The 20,207-nt window shown below is 37.5% G+C and overlaps 3 protein-coding genes across 3 annotated transcripts; 1 reads left to right on the plus strand and 2 right to left on the minus strand.

Annotated features, from left to right (window-relative positions):
* The first annotated feature begins 852 nt into the window (after positions 1-852).
* Positions 853-6,019, plus strand: LOC113677168 (QRFP-like peptide receptor). Its single transcript, XM_089203914.1, has 3 exons — positions 853-967; positions 3,784-3,849; positions 4,840-6,019. Exon 3 carries the CDS (start codon positions 4,886-4,888, stop codon positions 5,873-5,875), a length of 990 nt encoding a protein of 329 aa, XP_089060040.1. The 5' UTR covers positions 853-967; positions 3,784-3,849; positions 4,840-4,885; the 3' UTR covers positions 5,876-6,019.
* A 560-nt stretch (positions 6,020-6,579) lies between these two features.
* Positions 6,580-10,598, minus strand: LOC113677167 (C-reactive protein). The gene is made up of 4 exons (XM_027193928.2): positions 10,152-10,598; positions 9,456-9,605; positions 8,572-8,800; positions 6,580-8,252 (listed from the first exon to the last, which is right to left on the minus strand). Exons 1-4 carry the CDS (start codon positions 10,468-10,470, stop codon positions 7,841-7,843), a joined length of 1,110 nt encoding a protein of 369 aa, XP_027049729.2. The 5' UTR covers positions 10,471-10,598; the 3' UTR covers positions 6,580-7,840.
* Positions 10,599-11,920: 1,322 nt separating this feature from the next.
* On the minus strand, positions 11,921-17,417 carry LOC113677166 (uncharacterized). The gene is made up of 2 exons (XM_027193927.2): positions 17,277-17,417; positions 11,921-13,905 (listed from the first exon to the last, which is right to left on the minus strand). Exons 1-2 carry the CDS (start codon positions 17,314-17,316, stop codon positions 12,008-12,010), a joined length of 1,938 nt encoding a protein of 645 aa, XP_027049728.2. The 5' UTR covers positions 17,317-17,417; the 3' UTR covers positions 11,921-12,007.
* Positions 17,418-20,207: the final 2,790 nt, after the last annotated feature.

Below are 20,207 nucleotides of genomic sequence, written 5' to 3' on the forward strand. Positions count from 1 at the left end.
AGCTTATCTACGGGACCTTAATAGGGCATCAAGTTTTTTTGTTTTTATCTAAGGATAACTTGGTGGTACTCTACTTGCATGGCTCAGTTTTCTTTTTTGTTCCCGCACAGATTCACTCAACAGGAAGCAACGGAATAAGCGTGTGATAACTGCAAGTGAAAAAAGCAGTTATCTACACGGTCATTTTCAGCTTTCCAATATCTCCTTAATTAAAAAAAACTGTTGAAAACAATTTCAGCTCTAAAAGTATTCTGTTGCCATGCCACACATTACTTGTTCGGTTATTAATTTCGTTTAATCAAAAAAGGTGATATGTTTAATATCAGTGGATAAAACAGGAGATTCGAAACATCCATATCTTTTCAACCTGAATTCATATTTCGTTTTTTAATAAAATTTTGTGTCTAGAGTGAAATGGCTATTCCACGTCGGCATAGTGGAAGGCAAGGTGGAGAACATCATTTTCTCTTTTAAGCTGTTCCTTGACCACGCCTACATTTCGCACGGTTCTGGTTTTAATAACTAAAATTTTGGCAAGTCCTAACGTCCCTAATATCTAAACATTAGATTTCATCAAAAAAGGAAAGGTTAAGTAGACCCACAGGCTTAATTTACGCCGCTACAAAGCTCCGATCAAATTCTAACTGATGTGATAAAAGGAAGGCAACAGAGGAGAACCTCTAGAGCAAAAAGTGAGGTTCACAATCCGACAGGTTTAAAACTGGACAAATGAAAAGAATACATAAAGGTAATGCCATGGTGACAACTTATCAAACTCAGTTGTGGTGATTTCATTGATATCATGAGATATTTTATTTCAATTATTCATTCGTTTTTTCTTAACTTTATTCCAAGGCAAGTATCGACCAAATTCTGACCAATACGGTAAAACGAAGGCAACGGAGGAGAAGGTTTTACAAGGAAAAAAGAAAAATCACCTGAGCAGGTTTGCGATGAAGTGTTAAAGGTGAGTGTTAAAACTTGTTTTAGGCTCACTGCTAACGAGGTGTGTCAAAACTATCTTTAGCTTCGTTTCAAAAAGGTATTTTGATGCATCTTTTTCAAGCATTTTTAAAAGTTCAACCGACGAATGAACGTTGTGTTCGTTGTCATTCTAAGCTGATGATGTTAAGGTCTTCAGCTTTATACTCAACCTTTTAGCGTGTTAACTGAAAAGATTGTCGCCATGAAAAGACACAGTGACCCCTCGTTAAGATGTCTCTTTTAATTCATGAATAATCATTAATGGACCGAAGGGCAAAAAAGTGTAGTTCGAGTTTACTCTAACTTGTTGAGATTTAATATTAAAAACAAATAACAGAAACACTGATACTTTGTTCGAAATGTCAGCTTTTGAAACCCTGTCTGGTGGACAATTTACATCACCAACTTAGTTGATGGCCGTCGAATTATTTTGTAACAAAGACACTGGCTAACAAGTTAAAATTACCATTGTGGGAAAGTGGAAAATTCCAGCTGTATTTTATAAGTGCTTTTTATTTATCTTTTATATTTCCTGTGTCATCAATTCTTATTAAGAAATTTAGAGCTTCGTCTTGTCAGTACTGTGCAATCCAGGAGATAAAACTGATAATGAGGCCATGTCATTATAGCTTTGCCTCTTAAAAGGAAAACTGATTGAATTATCATTACAATGGTAAACTTCCCAGAATCTCATCGTGTAAATGGTAATTTATTTATCAGACGACGGAGAGATAAGGTTTTTACTTGGTGTGGAAAGATAACAGATGACGCGAAAAAATATTTTTGTATTTGGCTTGTTAACAGTATAGCGATCAAAAAAACAAACGATAATTTTGTGCCCTATTCTATAACTGAACTATTATACATGACCAAGGGTTGGATATATTCCACCGATGTTGATAAATACAGTAATATAATTATGCCTTTCGAAACTTTTACGAGAAAGAAGCCGGCATAGGGAAAGAAGTGTTTGTCGAGAATTAAAACGAAAACACAAGAAAGACTTTTAAAACTGGTGAAAAAAAGGTAATTAAAGAGCTTGAAAACCGTGCCAAAAATCCATCATCAAGGGTATCTTATCTTATTGTTAAACGAAAAGAAAAATATACGCCTTACTCACAGCAGACTCAGTGAGAGATTCTCAATTGATAAAATGCAATTTTGAGCAATTGATTACCGTATTTAAGGTAATATTACAATATGGCTGCTTTATGATCTTAATTTTGGTAATGATTAAGGTTTAGATTTCATATCGCTGTGTAATGCGTAAGCCACCATTCGTTCAACCACGAAAGAGAGATCTAATATTCGTTTACACAGAGATTACGGATATTATGCTTACGAGGTAAAAATTCCCCACTGAGCTGAGACCCATAGTGCATATGCAGGCAAACAAAAAGTTATCAACCGAAAGTAGCGTACAACAGTTAATGCCAACAGCTAAAGACTCTACTAGCTTATTCAAAGGTAGTGTGTGAAATACTTACGTTTAATTAAGTTCGCAAACAAACTGATCTCATTTTGCTCAGTGATGCGCGATTTCAAAAGCAGTTTACCTAGAAAATAAATTCACGGTGGCTATTGAACAATTGTTTACGATAAAATTGCAGTCCACAATTCGTGAGATTCAAATCTAGACGAAGAAAAAGAGTTCGACACGATCATCCCCTTTTGGTAACCGATTAAAATAAGTTATGATTTCATTGATGCTAATCGTCGACATCATCAACAGAGTCATTTCAATCCTAACTCCGTATTTTCCTTAGTTCTTTCTAAAAGGCAAATATGCAGTATTTTTATATCAACAGGGCTTACTAGGATCGAATATCGAACTTACAAGTTTCTGGGAGAGTTAATGAAGTCTTTAAAAAGTTTTGTAAGCTACATCGGTGTTTGATTCCGTTTTTCCGTCAATAGCGAATCGCCTTAATCAAACAAGTAGGCCTAAATTGGTTTCGCCCTGCCTTTTGACAAATAATTCTTTCTGAAAAAGGTGTGTGTCAGTCGATCTGCGATTTTAGGAAAGTTGTAGTGTAAGGTAAACATCCATTCCGTTTGTAAAGAGATTTCCAGAATTACACCGGAAAATATGATCATTGCCTACAAAATTGAAGTGGTGCTTTTTCTCTCGAACGCAAATTTTTGGACGTTAGATTGAAATTTCCACTTGCCAGAACGGTTCCAGATAAGACCGTTTTACTAAAAGCTGCCCTTTTTTCAGGAATTCATTTATATTCAATTATTATCGTGGGGTTAGCGTGTTTTCGATCGCCCTCAACTTCTTTGCACATTATCGAGTGAGATGTACTTTGTATGGTATTCTTTGGCAAAACGAAATGTAAGCAATAAAAGACGAAAAGCAAAAAAAAAGAGAAAAAAAGAGAGAACGAATAAATAAAAAACAACAAAACAAAAATGGAAACAGGAAAAAGAGGAGGGTCTGTTGAAGTAAGGGAGAAGGCTAATTATCGAGTTTTTTTTTTTTTTCATTTTTTTTTTTTATCACAGTCTTAGTCCTTAAGGCTTTAAAGCTTAACATTGTGGCGTCTTACTTTGTTGCACCCAGTTCAAATAATGAGAGCCATGATTAGCAATTATAGTGTTCGGAAGAGGAAATTGTCATATTTCAATTGACTGGCAGTCAGAGTTTGACGTTTTAGGATGAAGAAATTGCCATACGTCAAAAGATATAAGTCATTCAATTTCATGTTTGAACTTAGAAGTCTTCGATGCCAAACCTGGCTGTTATTTTTTTTTAACCTTGTACAAAGGATTTGACTTAAGTTTTTTTTTTTACAGGTCACATCTACTTGCAAAAGATTTGTGCAGTGATGTAAAGTGAATAACGTTATCCACATCTCTCAGGTAATGAAAAAATCAAGCTCTTACCTCATAGAGTAAACGCGGCTAATAATTTCAATTTTGGAGTTTTGGCATTTTGACATGAATGTCATGCTGAGCCTAAATTCTCCAATGAATGAAAAGCCTTTTCGAAGTACAGCTATCTAATTATTTCCGTGGCTGGTGGTTTCTTTCAAGTTCTTAGGTTTTATTTAGTTTTTTCGGTGTTGTGTAAACGCAGATAGACAAATGAATCGTGCCAAATTATATTTTTTTCCGTCAAACTTGGAATTATGTAGATGATGAAACGGAAGCAACAAGAGTTCCACTGATTTTCCTCCACGAACTTTTTTTCTTGAGAACAGTCTCGCGCTTTTTGTTTGGTTTGGAATCAATTTTGCTTAAACGCGACGAGCTCTAAATCGTAGAAACTAAGGCCTCAGCAACATTTGCATGGTAGGTCAATAACCAATGTCAAACAATAACAATAGTGAAGTTAAAGACACAAACTCTCTTTTGGGGGGAAGCAAAGACATGTTTGACATAGCTTAAAAGACCTGATTTTAAGATAAACAATGTTAAACTTTAACAATGGTGAAGTTAAAGACGCTAACTTTTTTTTTCTCAATAGAAGCAAAGGCATTTTATGTAGGCTATGAAACGGATGCAACGAGAGGGGCAGTGATTTTCTATCCAGAACTCCTCTGCTTAATAACAATCTCGCCCCTTTTTTCTGGTGTGGAATCAATTTTGGTTAAACACGACTAGCTTTGAATCGTAGAAACTTAAACCTCGGCAACATTTGCATAGTATAAAAGTCACTAACCATTGTCAAACAATAACTGTGGTGAGGTTAAAGACATATTAATTTTTTGGAGAAGCAAAGACATATTTGAGATATTTTGGAATGCCTGATTTTAATACAATGCACTCAAAATTTATGCTCTTAGTACGAAAAGATAAAACATGTGCCAATCGATACGATCTGTTGATATCTTGAAACTTTGTTTTCAGATCTGAGCGGTTTCCTATCTGTCAAGTTTGGAATCTTCTGTACACCATGTCTTTGTTTACATACTCTGAGGCGGCACAAATCAGTCTTCGCACGGCGTTTTCGCTGATCGTGGCAGTCAACCTCGTTGGCAATTCATCGGTCTGCTTGGTGGTCTGGCGGAACAGACGGATGAGAACTGCCATGAACTTCTTGCTTATCAACCTTGCCTGCGCTGACATGATGGTGGCCGTCTTTATAGCACCACAATATATATTCCTCCATACGTTTAACCATCCGAATGGCCTCACTGGAGAGTACTTATGCAAATTATGCACTGGTGGGAACCTTATGTGGACAGGGGGAGTGGTGTCGGTTGTATCGTTAATTGGAGTTGCGTTTGAAAGGTACTTTGCGGTGCTGTATCCCCATGACGAGAACCGTCGTATTTCGAAAAAAAAACTCAAATTTATCATCCCAGCTTGTTGGTTATTTTCCATCTGCTGGAATCTTCCCTTGTTTCTGCTCGTTAAATACGACGCGAGTTTAGATTTCTGCTACGAGGACTGGCCCCCTGGTTGGTACATGAATGCTTACAGCTTGGGATGGCTCATCATGATTGGTATTCTGCCGGTTACCATCATGTCCGTTCTGTACAGCCGAGTTGTTTATCAGCTTTGGGTGAGAAAATCACAGCCTGTGGACCTCCCTCAGCTTGCAGTGGTCAGATCACGCAAGCGTGTCACGAAAATGGTGTTATCCGTGACAGTTGTGTGCGCTGTATGCTGGCTTCCAAACCTCATTGCCTACGTTCTTGATTTCTACGGTTTGAATTCTCACGGTGATGTAGTACACACGACGACAGTGGTTCTGGTTTCGTTAAACTCGGCTGCCAATCCAATTATTTACTGTTTTCAGAGCAAAGATTTCAGAAGGCATATTAAGGCCCTGTGGCTTTCTCCTCGCTCGATGCGATCAGGTGCAACAGTAGGAACTCCAAAAGACACTGCTGCTCTACCTGTAAATAGGTCGCGAGCGACGCAATCATTTGTAAATTGACTTTACTTACAAAATCGTAATAAGTTTGCCAGCAACTTATCATTCCAGGTTTTAAAGTCCGGGTTAATTTCACATTCATATTCTGACTTTATACCTGATCAGTTCGTTCCTTAAGGCACATTCTTGGAAGTTCTACATGACCTGGCTAAGGGTGCTCACTACAAGTCGTGCCAAGCCAACAAGTCCGTTTAAGGCTTACTAAAGGGTAGTGGGAGGGGAGAGGGGGGAGGGGGGGGGAAGAGGCCTCAGCTTTTTCTTGAGTGTTTCTTAAAAGAGAAGTATACTCCTAGAAACCATATAGTCTCAGTCTTATATGTACAATTGTGACTCAAAGTGAGAGCGTTTTCAACTTCGGAATACGGCCCTAACTAAATGAAATTTGCCTTAATGTGCTGTTACGTTCATTCTTGGCCAGAAAGATTAACCGGTTGCTGTGTCAAAACCCCGATTTACTCGTCTTTCGCTCAGCTCTTGGCGATCGTTTTGAACAGATAGGCGCTATGCTACACAGCAGGGAATTTTTGCATGAAAAGTTTTGCATGTTTTAGTGAACCAGAGTTGCAGCTTTTTGTGAAGCGCACGTCAAGGTCTCAATTCGCCATTCAGTTCCCGTCATCTGGTAACTCAGTAACCAAGCCATGTGTGCGGCTAGGTTCCTGAGTAGTTTTCAATATGGCGACATTTGAAGTCGAGTACTCAGCACATTTGGAGATAAGTCTAAATGCTTCTGTAATTATATTGGAATCTTAAACCACAGTATGTAGTGAATATTGTTAGATAAAAGCTCTGTCGAGGATGGTTAAATTTTAATGGGTACAATATCTAAATGAAGCTAAAAATTTAACTCAAGATTTAGAAGTACTTACCAACATGAAACAATGTAAGCGTTGACTTATTAGAGTGGGCAGTGCTGTGGAACACCGCGCTAACTCGAACTGTCCGGCAAACAAAAAAATGGACATACAGGGGAGTTTGGGTCAGCTCGGTTCGATCATGTTAACCGAGTGCGAGTTACAAGGTTTAAAATGACTGTAGCTGAATTCAAATAACTAATTCGTAAATGGAGTTGTTCTGTACTATTTGTTGGCTTTGACTGGTTCTGTTTGGTTTTGGCAAATGAAATGAAATAGGAAAGACCAAAGCTGAACATCCGCACTGACTCTATCCGAGCAAAACTTTTAATACACACGCTTCCTTGCTTGTAGTTTTTGTCCATATAATTTACATAGCTCCACAGTTTAGTATACTTTCAGACGTCACGAATCACACAAAGTCGTCATGTTACGTTTTGTTCGTTGATTTCCTTTTTGAAATGTTTATTGAATTAGGCCCTTATTTGAAATCAGGACGCTACTGAGAAAATATTTCCTCTAAGTGTCAGTTAAGAGCAGTCAAAAAGTTAGTTTGCTTATAAATTGTCATATCTGTGAACAACAGAATTGAGCATCACTCGCTGTAAATAATTGATAGCCGTAAGAAACAAAAGGAAAGTACATACCCAATAGCAATTAGGGCGGTGGTATAGTAAATCAAATTTGAAATTAAAGGTTTCTGGTAAATTAAGCAAGGACTTCATGAATTCTTGCAAAACGAAAAATTTCGATCCTTTTTGTAAACTGTCCTTTTTCATTAAGTTCAATCGCGTTTGGCGGAAAAAATGAAAACTTTACAAACTATGAGTTTATGATTACGGAGTTTTTTTTATATATTTTGATTATAGATAACAGGGTGGCAGTGCAAAGGTTTACTGACAATCAAATATAAATGGATTGAAATTACTTCATACTTCCACTCATAAATTTTCCTAGTTTTAACGGGAAAGAAACTTAGTCACTGTTTGTGCATCTAAAGGAAATGTTCGGTTTTCTTCCACCTAAATGTATTTCTTTGTGACTCTATAATGACTTGAAATAAGCAATACAAAACCTTCACAGGCTACGAACCTTTTCCTTTTCAAGGCTCGTTCTAAAGCAAAACATCTTGCTTTGTAACACATCTCGAATTGTCACGTTTCGTAATATTGCCGTTTATCCCCGTCGAAAAATCGGACCACCTCAAGATGTAACCTGGATGCGGATACTCTTTGCAGTGCATGCTCAAGCTTTTTATTACGCTGTCCTCTAAACCAGTGTTCCAGATATACAGGTGGCTCATCTCACCAACAAAACTCTGCTCTCTATCAAAAGCACCTCCAAAAGTATCCTGATCTTGGCCCAGAATTAATTTTCCAGTACCAGGAATGACTCCATGAATTGTTGTGTCACCGTGTATCTGAAGCTCTCCGTCTACAAACAGGTGCACAAAACCATCATTGTCCGTCCATTTGCCACACATTTGATGCCACACTCTATCATTATAGGTACCGGTATGACTGTGCCTGTAGAAATAGTTTTTCGATGCATGAGAGGGCAGATTTAAACTCTGTGATGATTTCTCGGTGTTGTATTTGATTTCTAACCAACCTTCGACTCCCGACAACGTAAGGAAAAAATCGAGGAGATTTGAAGTTTTATATGAGAAAAAAATGACCTTAAATGAAGAAAAAGACTTTTTCTCTAATCCTAACCCTAACCATTACCCTAACCTTTTAACCTAAACCCTCCACCTGATACTCAGTCGCCAACAAAGAGGAAGGATACTGTGTCTCCCCGAAAATAGTTTTACTGATTAAATAATGGAAGTCATTATTTACTCACGTTTGCTTATTGAGCACCAAGAATCGAAATAATCCGGCTTCAGAAAGAAACATCATAATAGCATCGGTCATGTTGCCGGTGGCATAGGACAAAAAAACCAACTGTCGCGCCCAGGCTCTGAACCAAAAGCATACTGTGAAGGCGGAGAGGTCTGGTAAAGAGGTATTCAGTTCCACGAAGTTCGTTGTGTTACGGTCCAGAAATATCAAGTCATACGATGCACTGATATCTGCGAAGAAAGTATTACCATTAGCGTTGGCCATTTTCGATCCTAGTGATCGCAGTAATCGTGTATGATCCCAAAACAAGAAAGAAAATGGTCTAAGCAGAGCGTATTCACTATTTTGAGTCAGTGTTACGAGTATTGCCGTATAAATGACAGTCTGAATTTTTTACTGTGAAGGAGCATGATAGGCTATGTATAGTGGATAAAAACGTCTGTTTTTTCTTTTCGTTTCTTTTTTTTTTCTTTTTTTCTTTTTCAAAAATCAATCGTATGTGGCGAACTTATCTTCCACAATCTAGGACACAAAGTGCTTAACCCTTTCACTCCCACAAGTGACCAAGACAGAATTTCTCCTTACAATATCAATATCAATAAATGAGAATAGAGAAGAGTATCAATTATGGGATTAGTTGATCCAATACCAAATTCTCTGAACTAACATTATAAGAATTATATGGGAGATAGTAAGGAGAATTACTAATTAGATCTTGGGAGTGAAAATTTTAATGGCAGCTTTCAGACCAAGGCTTTCTTCTTTTGAAAGCCAATTATTCGACATGCGAAGAATGATTTTAATCATTTAAGAATTCCTGGAAGGAAAATTTGTTTACTAAACAGACTGCTAAATTATAACGCTTGAATCTTCTTTAAACATTACCGCCTCCATTTGTCATGTTACAGAAGGAAACATATGGATCCTCTGTATCATTTGAATTCAGCCAATAGAATCCATCGCTTGCAGACTCCTCTCTTGATAAGATTTCCTGACATGTTTTACCAGCGACATGACGTTGAGAGCCTGCAGATACTAATAATTGAAAAAAAGGAAAGCCTCAAACGTTTATCCTGAATTAAGCCAGTTATTTAATTTCAGTGTTTTTTGTGCGTCCCATGTACATGTAAATTTTTCGTCACAAGACTAAGCAAGGGTAGAAGAAGAGCAGAAAAAATTAAAAATCATCTGTAATATAAAATTTTGCTTTACTACCAAATTGAGTTCGCTGTTGCTCCAGTGTGTAACAGTTCAGAGCAATATAAATAAACTCTGATCTTCTTAACGAACAACGACTCTGCACAGTTTTATCTTTCCCAAAATAAGTGGTCGTCGAAAGATATGAAATAGTGTCCACACGATTGCCAACGTAATATACAATATATTTTAGCTAGCTGATAACTTCCAGAAGTCGCTTAAACAATTTGCAATAGAATTCAACTGTTTCACAGGCAAGTGGATTAAGTATTCACATTGTTTAAATTAAACATAAAAGTAAAGGTTTCTTTCAGCTCGTAACGTTTTTATATTGTGCAAGGTACCTAAACGCCAGCATATCTCCTTTATATTCATTTCATTTACCTCGATGACGGCTCTCAAAATATACAGACATAGGGACTTCCTTCAAATCTTGCGGATGCGATGTCTCAGTTGCGTTATTGAGCTCGCAGCGTTTGTGGTCACCATTGTAATTCATACTACGACATTTTGGTTCATTGGCTTTACATTCTTGGTAGCAATCCTGAAAGTCTTTCACAGTAAAACTTGAGAAACTATGCCCTGTGAGGGCTTGGCCCAGACCTGTCTTAACTTTGCAATCAGCGTCAACTTTAGCCGCGATAGTAATGGTAAAGGCTATTCTGAAGATAGCTAGGATTAGAAATGCGTTGAGGATTTTCATGTTTTGTAGATCGAGAAAGTCACTTACTCTGTGTCAATACAGTTCTCTCAAAACTGACAAAATGAAGATAATATATCTTGATCGTCAGATGTCTGTGTTACAGCCACCTCTTAAATAAGTGGTGATTCTTTTGTTTGCTTTATGTAAAATTATGAAGAACTACGTAATATTAATATTTCATATAGGGTTTATTGTATTAAAAATAAACCTTTTTAAGGAACCCACGAATTCATCATCATAATGCTCAGTTAGACAAATATACTTTTATGAGCTCAGCATGAATACCTTCGATTCTCAACTCAAAGAAAAAAATGATAAACGATTAACTAAATGAATAAAATAACGGAATAGACGAGTACAATGAATCACTGGAACTCATCGAAAACGTTTTTTACTACTTGTTTCAATATGAAATGAATCAGCTTTTCGTACGACCGAACCAAAATTCCATCTTTTACCAAATGATTTCTTATTCATACTATTACTTCACAGCTGGAGATGTTAACCGTGATCAAAGCAGTGCTCTTGGTTTTTTCTTTTTTTCTTTCATGGTTAAGTGTAGCTCAAAATGCTCTGTTTGTAGTATTGAAGAGAGGAACCGGTTTTAGAAACTTGCTAATTAAAGTTAGGGTCTTTTTGGAGCTTGGAGAGGACGGGAACGGCGTTTGAATATCGCGCAGGTGTTTTCAGAGGTTCCTTGTGGATTAAAGGGATTTTAGGGGGATAAAGGTTGAAAACTGTTGACGTTCCAAAATAGGCAACTTTGCAGTAAGCGATCTCAGGGTACCAATATTAACCTAGTGGAAGGGTTAATTGTCTACAGAGACTTCTAAAGCAAAGTTAAGCTTTTTCTTTTTTTCTTGTAGAAAAAATCAAGTAGCTCCTTTGGCTTGTGTACAGAGGCTTGGGTTGAATTTTACTCTGAGTTGAATCACCAAGAGTGCTAAAAATATGCACTTTATACAAACCCGGGTTGTAAGTTTGCGCTGGCTTGTTCCATTGTTCATATACCTGTATAAATGGAAATAGTGCTCTCTATGCCAAGTCTGTGACTCCAAGTCTGTACCAACTGCTCTACGAGGAAAATGTGGTGGATCCCGACACCTCTAAAACATGTCCCTTTCGCTACGAAAGTTTTCACCCGAGGATATAGAAATGGTAAACATGGTGACTGAATTGTAAAAACTTCCACCCATCTTTGTGGCTAATTATTCTGTTCATTACGTATTGGGCACTCCTCTAGGGAAGAGTGAACTTCCGATTGTCAAAGAGAAATATGATAAAAGCAAAGGGTAAACTGGGTCGTTAAACTTGGATGATGATTATGAACGTGGTAATTGCACTGTGTTAACAGCTACCAAAACTGGACAAATTTGAATGCTAAAACTCAGAGAGAGATTCTAAGCCTTTAGAAAAAGGCTTTAATGAAGAAAAATTACTGTGGCTGTTCCTTTTTGGGACATCTTTATTGGTTTAATACTATGCATTATCTTGTGCATTTTGCAGCTTGAATGATTGAAATATTTACGCCGTCTTTTTAAGGTACGTTGATATCCTCCAGGTCGATCTCATGGTGAAACTTGTAAAGACATTTTCCTTTTGAGCCATGTTTCTGTATTGAGAACAGGAAGCCGCTTTCATCTACTGCCATGCCAAACATTTCGATCTTGCTCTCTTTATTCCATTCTCTTATGTAGCGGCGTTTGCCATCGTAAGTGCGTTGGTACACTCCACAGACACCATTTGCCCAATGCCTTCCAGAGGAATAGAAAAAGTTTCTCTTGCTATCCATGGCTAATCCCTTCAAATTATTCATCCGTGAGCGCCCATCTCCAACATCATGCCAATTTTCATACAGAACCACGTTTTCCGCCCCTTCTTCCAAGATATTGCTTACGGACCCACTGAAATCCGACGGTACTGCACCTGCTCCATCTCCTTTTGTAGCCAGGTTTGTTTTTTCAACCAGCCAGTCTCTTCGGCTGTTTGAACATCCAAGGTAGTATTGGTGGTCTTTTTTGACGTTATATTGGTTTCTGAGTGACCAATCGTTGCGGTCATACAAGTCGGGCACCGGCTTACCATCATTCCAGCCATAGTACAATTCGTCAGGCATTCTCCAGTTGTATATGACTCCATTGTAATCGGCATATCCAAAGCGATTTCCACAAAATGCAACGTCTCTTACATCGGCGTCCTTTCTATTAACAGGAAAGAGTTGAAGCATTGTATAGTAGTGCTCGATGCTGATGCCACTTGGTTTTGTAAGGTCGCCCTTTATCTTGAACAGCATGACTTTGCTTTCACCCGCAGGCAAACTGCTCTTTGCACCAATCGCCATCAAGTTGTCCTTTGCCTTAATGCTTACTCCAATTGGATGGCAATTTCCACCACATTCAGATCCAGGTACCGAAAGGGCCTTGACGACATCCAGTGTCTTTGGGTCCACGATCAAGATCTTTTTGGCTTGAGGTTGTGAAACATAAAGATGACCTTCGGAGTAGTGCACCGCATTGGAATCCGCAAACTTGTTGCAGTCCGTTTGCACAAGTTGAACTGGAATAAGAGCCAGATCTCTTATAACGTAGAGGAAGTCCTCCTGACTCTTTCTTCGGTTCTCGGCAGTCGTATCTTTAACAAACTTTTTACAGAACTTCTTGTATTCGGGGTCTGTGGACTTTGGCCACCAAGCGCAGACCTCAGACATCGTGCTGTTGTAAGATGCTTCATTATCTTTATACTTCATGGAGGCTGCAAAGACAATAGAGGCATAGCCATCTTCTTGGTATCGAAAGATTTTCCTTATGAATGCCCATGTCAGTTTCGCAGCTTCTTTGACAGATTTTCCATCTCTGATCTGGACGTCGAAATAATGGGTGACGAGTCCCTCATCTATGACTAGTTTTGGAATGTGGAGAAGTGCCTTTTCAACGTACTCGTCTTTTGATGTGGTACCAAACACCTCAAGGATAAATCGGGTTTGCTTGTCTTTAGCCCGCTGAGTGTAGTCTTTATTCTTTAAGTCGGCGATAACCGCCTTCCTCTGTTGGATGATGTTATCTATATGTTTAAAGTACCATTTGCGTTTTGATTCATTCCAAATTTCTTCCACATCATGCCTGATACTTGTGACGTCATTCTGTATGGCATCCAGCTTTTCCTCCATCCTTTCGAGCGCTTGAGTGACTTCATCACCACCGCAGACACTTGAAAACGTACAAACAGCGCTTTGAATGGCTGAGGCAACACTCACAGCAAGGCCGATTGCGCTCAGAGGATCCACTGCGAATCTCTTCTCTCTCAATGCGACTCTATCGTTGACACCTGAGACCTCTTTGTGCAAGGTTTTGCTCTCCACATGTGGCCAGTTTATAACCAAAAGCAAAACAACCAACGAGAGAAGACTCCTCTGGGCAGCCATTGGACTAGTAGTATCTGACACACAAAATATTGGAGGTTACGTAATTAATCTCTTAATTCAACCTTACAGATAGCCTATGATGGCCATATGGCTGAGCTAGATATAATCATCTAATATACAGCAAGAAAGAGAGGAATAATTATTGCATCAAAAACGCCCCAAAATAGAGATAAATATTCCCAACTTTACTTAGTAAGAACAAACGGAAAGTTACACTGTACAAAACACTTTCAGTTTAACTCCTCCTCGTGCGCGCGCATGGTATAATGGCTCATAAGTCATGACGGCTTAGCAAATGGTAGCTCATGAACTGCGTTATCCAATGATCCAGTTTTTGCGGCTACTACTTCCTTTAGGAAGAGAAGCTACATATGTTGTCGAGATAAGTGAGTGAGTGTAATAGAATTCCGATCTTAACCTGATGTTTCCCAGTGCTACTTATTGTTTTTTTCGGAGTATCTAAGTAGTTCGACAATTGTACTCGATACACATTTGAGTTCTCTCCTCTTGTGATTTCTGGCTTAAAGACAGTAGCACATTATCTTTACAGTTTACGCCATGACGCTACGTAAGCATCTCACAATGATTTCAGGATTTCTCGCGATTAAAAACGTATCATGAAACTTGAGAAAGATGTTTGTCTTTGAAGATAGAGCATTTTACTGTCTAAATCAGCAAATTATGTAGATCCGAAGATGTAATCTCTTCATTTCTTGCCGTGACACAACAAAAGAAGAAAAAAATATCTCAATAACTTTACAGTGGCATCCACCGACGTATAGTCTAAATCAAAACTTTTCCTTGCAGAAATATGTCCATGAATGCGATCGGTACATCATGAAAACTTAAACAATTTTTTTTTTCCGTTTAAATACGATACCTTGATTTATTCGGCAAAATGATGGAACTGAGGAATGGCGGAATATCTTAAGACGCGGAATGACGGAATATGCTAAAACGCGGAATGCCTCTTTGTTTGAAACGAAAAATTGCAATAAATTTAGAAAATTATTTATGTGTACCGCTCGGCCGTGCATTCATAACATACCGTGTGCAGTGTAAACAGACGAAATGGAAAGTAGCATAGGTAATCATTGTTGGAGCTCAGGGGATGGGGGAACTATAAAGCTTTCGAGCTAGCCCCTTTAAGATATTATTACAGTACTATTGTTATCATTATTATAATTATTGTAGTTAATATTATTATTTGTTACCATTTAAGCATTGGTTGAATGTCAATTAGTTCTCTTGTGGAACAGGGTACTCATAAATATGTGGGATGTGGCAGGTTTCATGTTTTGCATTTGAGACGAATATCCTTCAACACCACCTTCTAGCGTTATTTTACGAGCTCTAATTCATTTCAATGCTATAAAAATTGTGTTATACCAGTGGCCGCAGGCAGTCTTTGAGAGTCAATTTTTGATAAAGGGTAATACGTAATATTGCCAATACACTTCAGTTAACACTTGTATTGAAAATATATGGCTAATTAGTGATACGATACCGAAAATCAGTCTAGCACTAGCTAACATCTTTATCTGGCCCCGGTCTTTTCAGAAATCAAATAACTCTTATCCCGCGGATTAAATGTCATACAGTGGAAAAAACCCATCACCCACCTAACGTTAAACTTATCAAATCTCAAAGCAAGGAATAAAAACTGCAGCAACGTTTTCTGCCACTCCTTTCCCATATGATATTTTGTTATCTGCATTGTAAGTACAATATAAATGAATTACAGATTTTTACATAATATTAGATCACAAAAGGTCTCAATGAGGGCACAGGAACTGATTTTTCCCACCACTAAGCGAAATGTTATTAGCTAAAAGCCTTGCTTGCATTACTTGCGACGTTAATAAGAATTTAGCGGCTATGTTAGTAAGATCAAACGTTGATATTGATATCCTCAAATTAAACAATAATCCATGACGAAAAGCAGATGAAATTAATACCATAGAGGAGGTTGGGATATGTGATATCCTATTTCTCGTAAAAATTGGTGAACTTCTCCTTGAATTTTTCAGAGTAGTCAAGTAATTATGAAAACATTTAAATGTGATTTACTTTTTTAAACAATATGTCTCGTTTCTTACCGGTCCTCTCTAGTTCTTGAACAGAAATGACGAGTACATTTACGTGATGTTAATAACACTATTGTTCAGTGAATAATTGATTGCTTATACGAAGTCTCGTCCAATGGAAACCTTCAAGTAATTTTTACTACTTGTTCTTATTGCCCGTTGATGCATGTCAATAAAAGTTCATATTTTTTGGAACAGAGAATTTCACGTTTGGCGCTCAAAAATTAGTAAAAAAGAAGACTTCAAGTATTCTTTTTCTAAGACACTCGTCTTCACAGGATTCCTACAAAAAAAGCCCACATACTCCCTTAAAAATTTTCCCGTAATTCATGATAAGACTTTATATATCCGTCAAAATTCTTTAAGCTTAGAAGTTCCATACTTACAAGGACCCAAAAAAAATTTGCTTCGATTTTTTTAATGGGGGTATTTATGTCGTGGTTCCCGCAGACTAAAGGTACACGTGAGGCCAGTCAGGATTATACGAGATAGCTACCATCATTTCAACGCTACAAAAACATAGATTAAACGAGCAAACTTGAGAAATCGAGCGATTGAAGGAATTAAAACTCCTTTCCCTTGTCTTCTCTTCTTTCGTTTTTAAGTTTAGACCTTGTTCCTGCCTTAGATAAATGGATCTTAACATGAACATGTAACATAATTCTACATAGGACTTGTAAAGAAACGTTTATGTCCTATGTCCGAGTTGCGGTCTGAAAATAATGAGATAAACATTTTTTCGTCTTCGGAGGTCACTTCGCTCTTGTCAATTGTTTCACAAGACATTTTCCCTTTATCATGGATATTGTGAAACACACAACGAGTTAAGTTCTTTTACAGCCTGATGAGCTACTTCGGTTAAAAAAAAAATTGATTTGTGTTTTTTTACTGGTGATTTCATGAGTTGAAGGGGACGCAACTATTTTTTACCAATTTCTGTCTTGGAGTATTTTACTCTCAAGATCTATCTTACAAAGGTGGTCAAATGCTCATGATGAAATCCACTGGAATTATGCTTTCTCTTCTTAAAGTCAGTACACATGAATAATGGGTTTTACCATGTTTTTTCAACTACTAAATTACCTATCTAGTGCACCATGAACAAAAGATCACCAACTCTTTCAAAGTCATCTTTACCAACCTGAATAAATATTGCCGACTTTTAATTATCTAGAACTAAGATTAGAAAATCTCCAAGACAAATGTCAAATATTTATCGCATATTTAGTAGTGCAAAATTACCAAAACTCTGAGCCAATCTGATTTTCTCCAACAAAATTACTTGGCAACACTCTTACCTTTCAACTCTTGGGTTCTCGAAGAAATAACTATTGACATCGCAAGATTCGCACGCCAATTTTCTTCTGGTAAATAACTTATAATGTAGTGTCCAATGGCTTAACTCTACTCAACTTTCACCACCAGTTTATGCGTTTTAACTGGTATTTTGAAATTTTAATAAAATTGTTATGAAAAACTTGAGATAAATATTCATGGTGTTTGTAACAAAGAAGAGGTAGACCTGAAGAAAGAAAAAGAAAATGTAAGAAAGAATAAAAGAAAAATGTAAAATAGCACTGTTTCCCATCGAATGTCGTCCTCTTTCATTGGTTACTATCACTGCTCCAGGTTACCCAACCACAGGCAAAAAAAATTACTTATTCAATAACCGCACATTAGTTGTAAAAATTCCTTCTTCCGTTTCAACCCCTAGTTTTCACGAAGCTATTCCTCAGTAAATAGTCAGGTAACTCACGACTATGAAAATGGAAACTTCTCACTGAATAATTTATCATGTTTTGCCATGTGGGACCTTAACAGATATGTCACACAACTACAAAATGAGAATAAAGATGAAAAGTTCTAACAATCTTGTTTATGTTAATTCTACTTAAATGATGTGTTGTCATTTTAGGATAAGCAAACAAATTGGTTTTGGAGCTGAAATAAGCCATCCACCAGTTTATTTTAGCCTGTATTTTTTTATTGAAGAACTCTAGTTTTATTTTTGTTTGTTTGTTTTTTATTAAAGAGTTACAACATTATTCATTTTATGGGAATGCAAGGAATTTTACACTTTTTCTATATATAAAAACTGTGAAAAGAGCTTAAGAGGTCAATAATTTCTCGCAAGCTTATCACTTACATGAAGTACTTAACTGTGTACTTGTGGCCGGCAGCTGGTGTTACTGCGCTAAATAAAACCCCACTATGTGAGTGCTTCGCATCGGCAAAGCTATTGTTACACCAATAAAAGATGTCCTGTCTAATTGTCTTGTTTATTCTGTTGTGAAACATAATGGCCCTAAGAAGGGCTTATGTCTTATGCATGTGTTGTGACTAGTTTTAGCCTGTAGGGGAATATTTTTTCCCGGTTTTTTATCAACTTTTTTTTCTTTGATGTTGTACTGTTTAGTGTTTATAAAAGGGAGAAACTTGTACAAGCTTAACTTAAAGAACCGAAAAGCAGATGAAGAAGGAGAACAGATACAGGCAAAGACAGACATAAATATCCATCAATAGGTTGGTTTTCGTGATAATCTCTCAAATTCAATTTTTCTGTTTGCATTTCATATAGTAAACATTTTAAAAATTTCGTGTCAAACCCCGAGGAAACGGAAAATTGTGTGTCACCTCTCTTATCCAACCTCCTCGATAAAAATAACTTCGACCTCAAGAGCAGCAAGCAAATGGCCGTTTAGTGAGTAATTTATTGCATTGTATCCAATGGAACAACTCTACACAATAACAACTGGTATTGCATTTTGAATGACAACGAGTGGGATAATTGTTTTTCCTTTTTTTAACTGGTGTTTAGATTAAAAATTAAAAGTAAAGATATTTTGACCATGTTTCTAACAAGAAAGAAATGAACTGATATTTGAAAGTAAAATAAAACAAGAGGGAAATAATAATATGTTCCATGGCGAGTCCAAGGTTATTTCCCTGAGTGTCTTACTTTCAGTTTATGATAGAAATGGTAGTCAAAGACTAACAACAAGGTTAAGAAATTAACTAAAATTTGTTCTCTGATTGAAATTCGTGTTGCACTCCAGACTTAGAGGAAGTAGTAGAGAACGGGTACAAATCATTCCTATCCACGAATTCTTCCGAGATTATGTGAACACGAAGCGCTAACAAAGAGGATCCCAGCGGATAATTGAGTGGCAATCCACAGAAAAACCAAGAACTTCTGGTGGCCTAAAAAGTTCATTAAGGTATCGAATTCGATCCTTCAAATATTGCTAAGAACCCTGGAAAGCGCTGCTTGGCTAAAAAGATTTTCCACTCTATGTGGGGAAAACTTAGGGGTTAGACCCAGGTGTAAGAATTGAACGAACCCCGTAAATTCAGTGAGTTCGACGAAAGTGACAAGTATATCCGGTACTGACGTCATCCCCATGCCGGAGAGAAGTTCATTTCATACACGAGGCGGAAGACGATCCTTTTTCACTTAACCTGGAAATCTTTGTTTCAACACGTATTGGACCCATCTTTGTCTCTACGATGCTATGGATGTGCTACAAGAACGTGTCCTGTTCAATGATACAGACAGTGTCATCTTCTCGACCCTTCCCAGAGAATCAAATCCTCCTTCGGTAACTTTCTCGGAGAGTTTAAAGACCAGCTTCCGACACCTATATTATGGAATTTGCCCCCGGGGATCCTACGAATTACGGGTGTCTGCTCGGCAACAACATTGAAGACTGCATATAATCTTTCAGGAAACATGTACATTGCTTTCATTAACCAGTGGAGATACTTTTCGAGAATACGGTAAAAGGTAACACTGAGATAGCAAATGCGAAAAACCAAAAGATTGTTGTTTTCACCTTGCCGGGTCCGGTCGTCAAATGCAGGATCTAGGTGAACTGAGTCTTATTTTGCATAAAGGCAGGGGAAAACAAATGTTTCTCGTTCCTACTTAGTTGAGTTTGACTGACTCTCTTCATCAGCTTGGAGTGCCAGAAATCTACAGAGAAGCGAGGTAACAACGCGAATAATGTCTCCATATCGAGTGGCTGTAATGGGAAGCATTTCATTCTATTTCTTCTAGGAAGTACAATGAAGACGAAAATCAGCCGCCATCGGTAGAGTGTGCAGCAGCTTTGAAGTTTAGAAATGTGATTGCTTTTGCTGCCTACATGATTTTATGGACAGGAGAAACCAAAACGTTATTGAATGCGATTTGCGTGATTCCTGGTTTCACGCCAAATGCATAAACACGA

The sequence above is a fragment of the Pocillopora damicornis genome, chromosome 4 (assembly GCF_964200805.1).
Source record: "Pocillopora damicornis chromosome 4, jaPocDami1.2, whole genome shotgun sequence".
Taxonomy (NCBI): Eukaryota; Metazoa; Cnidaria; class Anthozoa; order Scleractinia; family Pocilloporidae; genus Pocillopora; species Pocillopora damicornis.

Coding starts and splice junctions, on each gene's coding strand:
- LOC113677168 (XM_089203914.1), top strand. CDS start 4,886: ATGTCTTTGTTTACATACTCTGAGGCGGCACAAATCAGTCTTCGCACG.
- LOC113677167 (XM_027193928.2), bottom strand. CDS start 10,470: ATGAAAATCCTCAACGCATTTCTAATCCTAGCTATCTTCAGAATAGCC. Junction 8,801..9,455: donor TAACATGACAAATGGAGGCG/GTAATGTTTAAA, acceptor CTTTCTTCGCAG/ATATCAGTGCATCGTATGAC. Junction 8,253..8,571: donor TTGGTGCTCAATAAGCAAAC/GTGAGTAAATAA, acceptor CTATTTCTACAG/GCACAGTCATACCGGTACCT.
- LOC113677166 (XM_027193927.2), bottom strand. CDS start 17,316: ATGTCAATAGTTATTTCTTCGAGAACCCAAGAGTTGAAAG. Junction 13,906..17,276: donor GAGAACCCAAGAGTTGAAAG/GTAAGAGTGTTG, acceptor TTTGTGTGTCAG/ATACTACTAGTCCAATGGCT.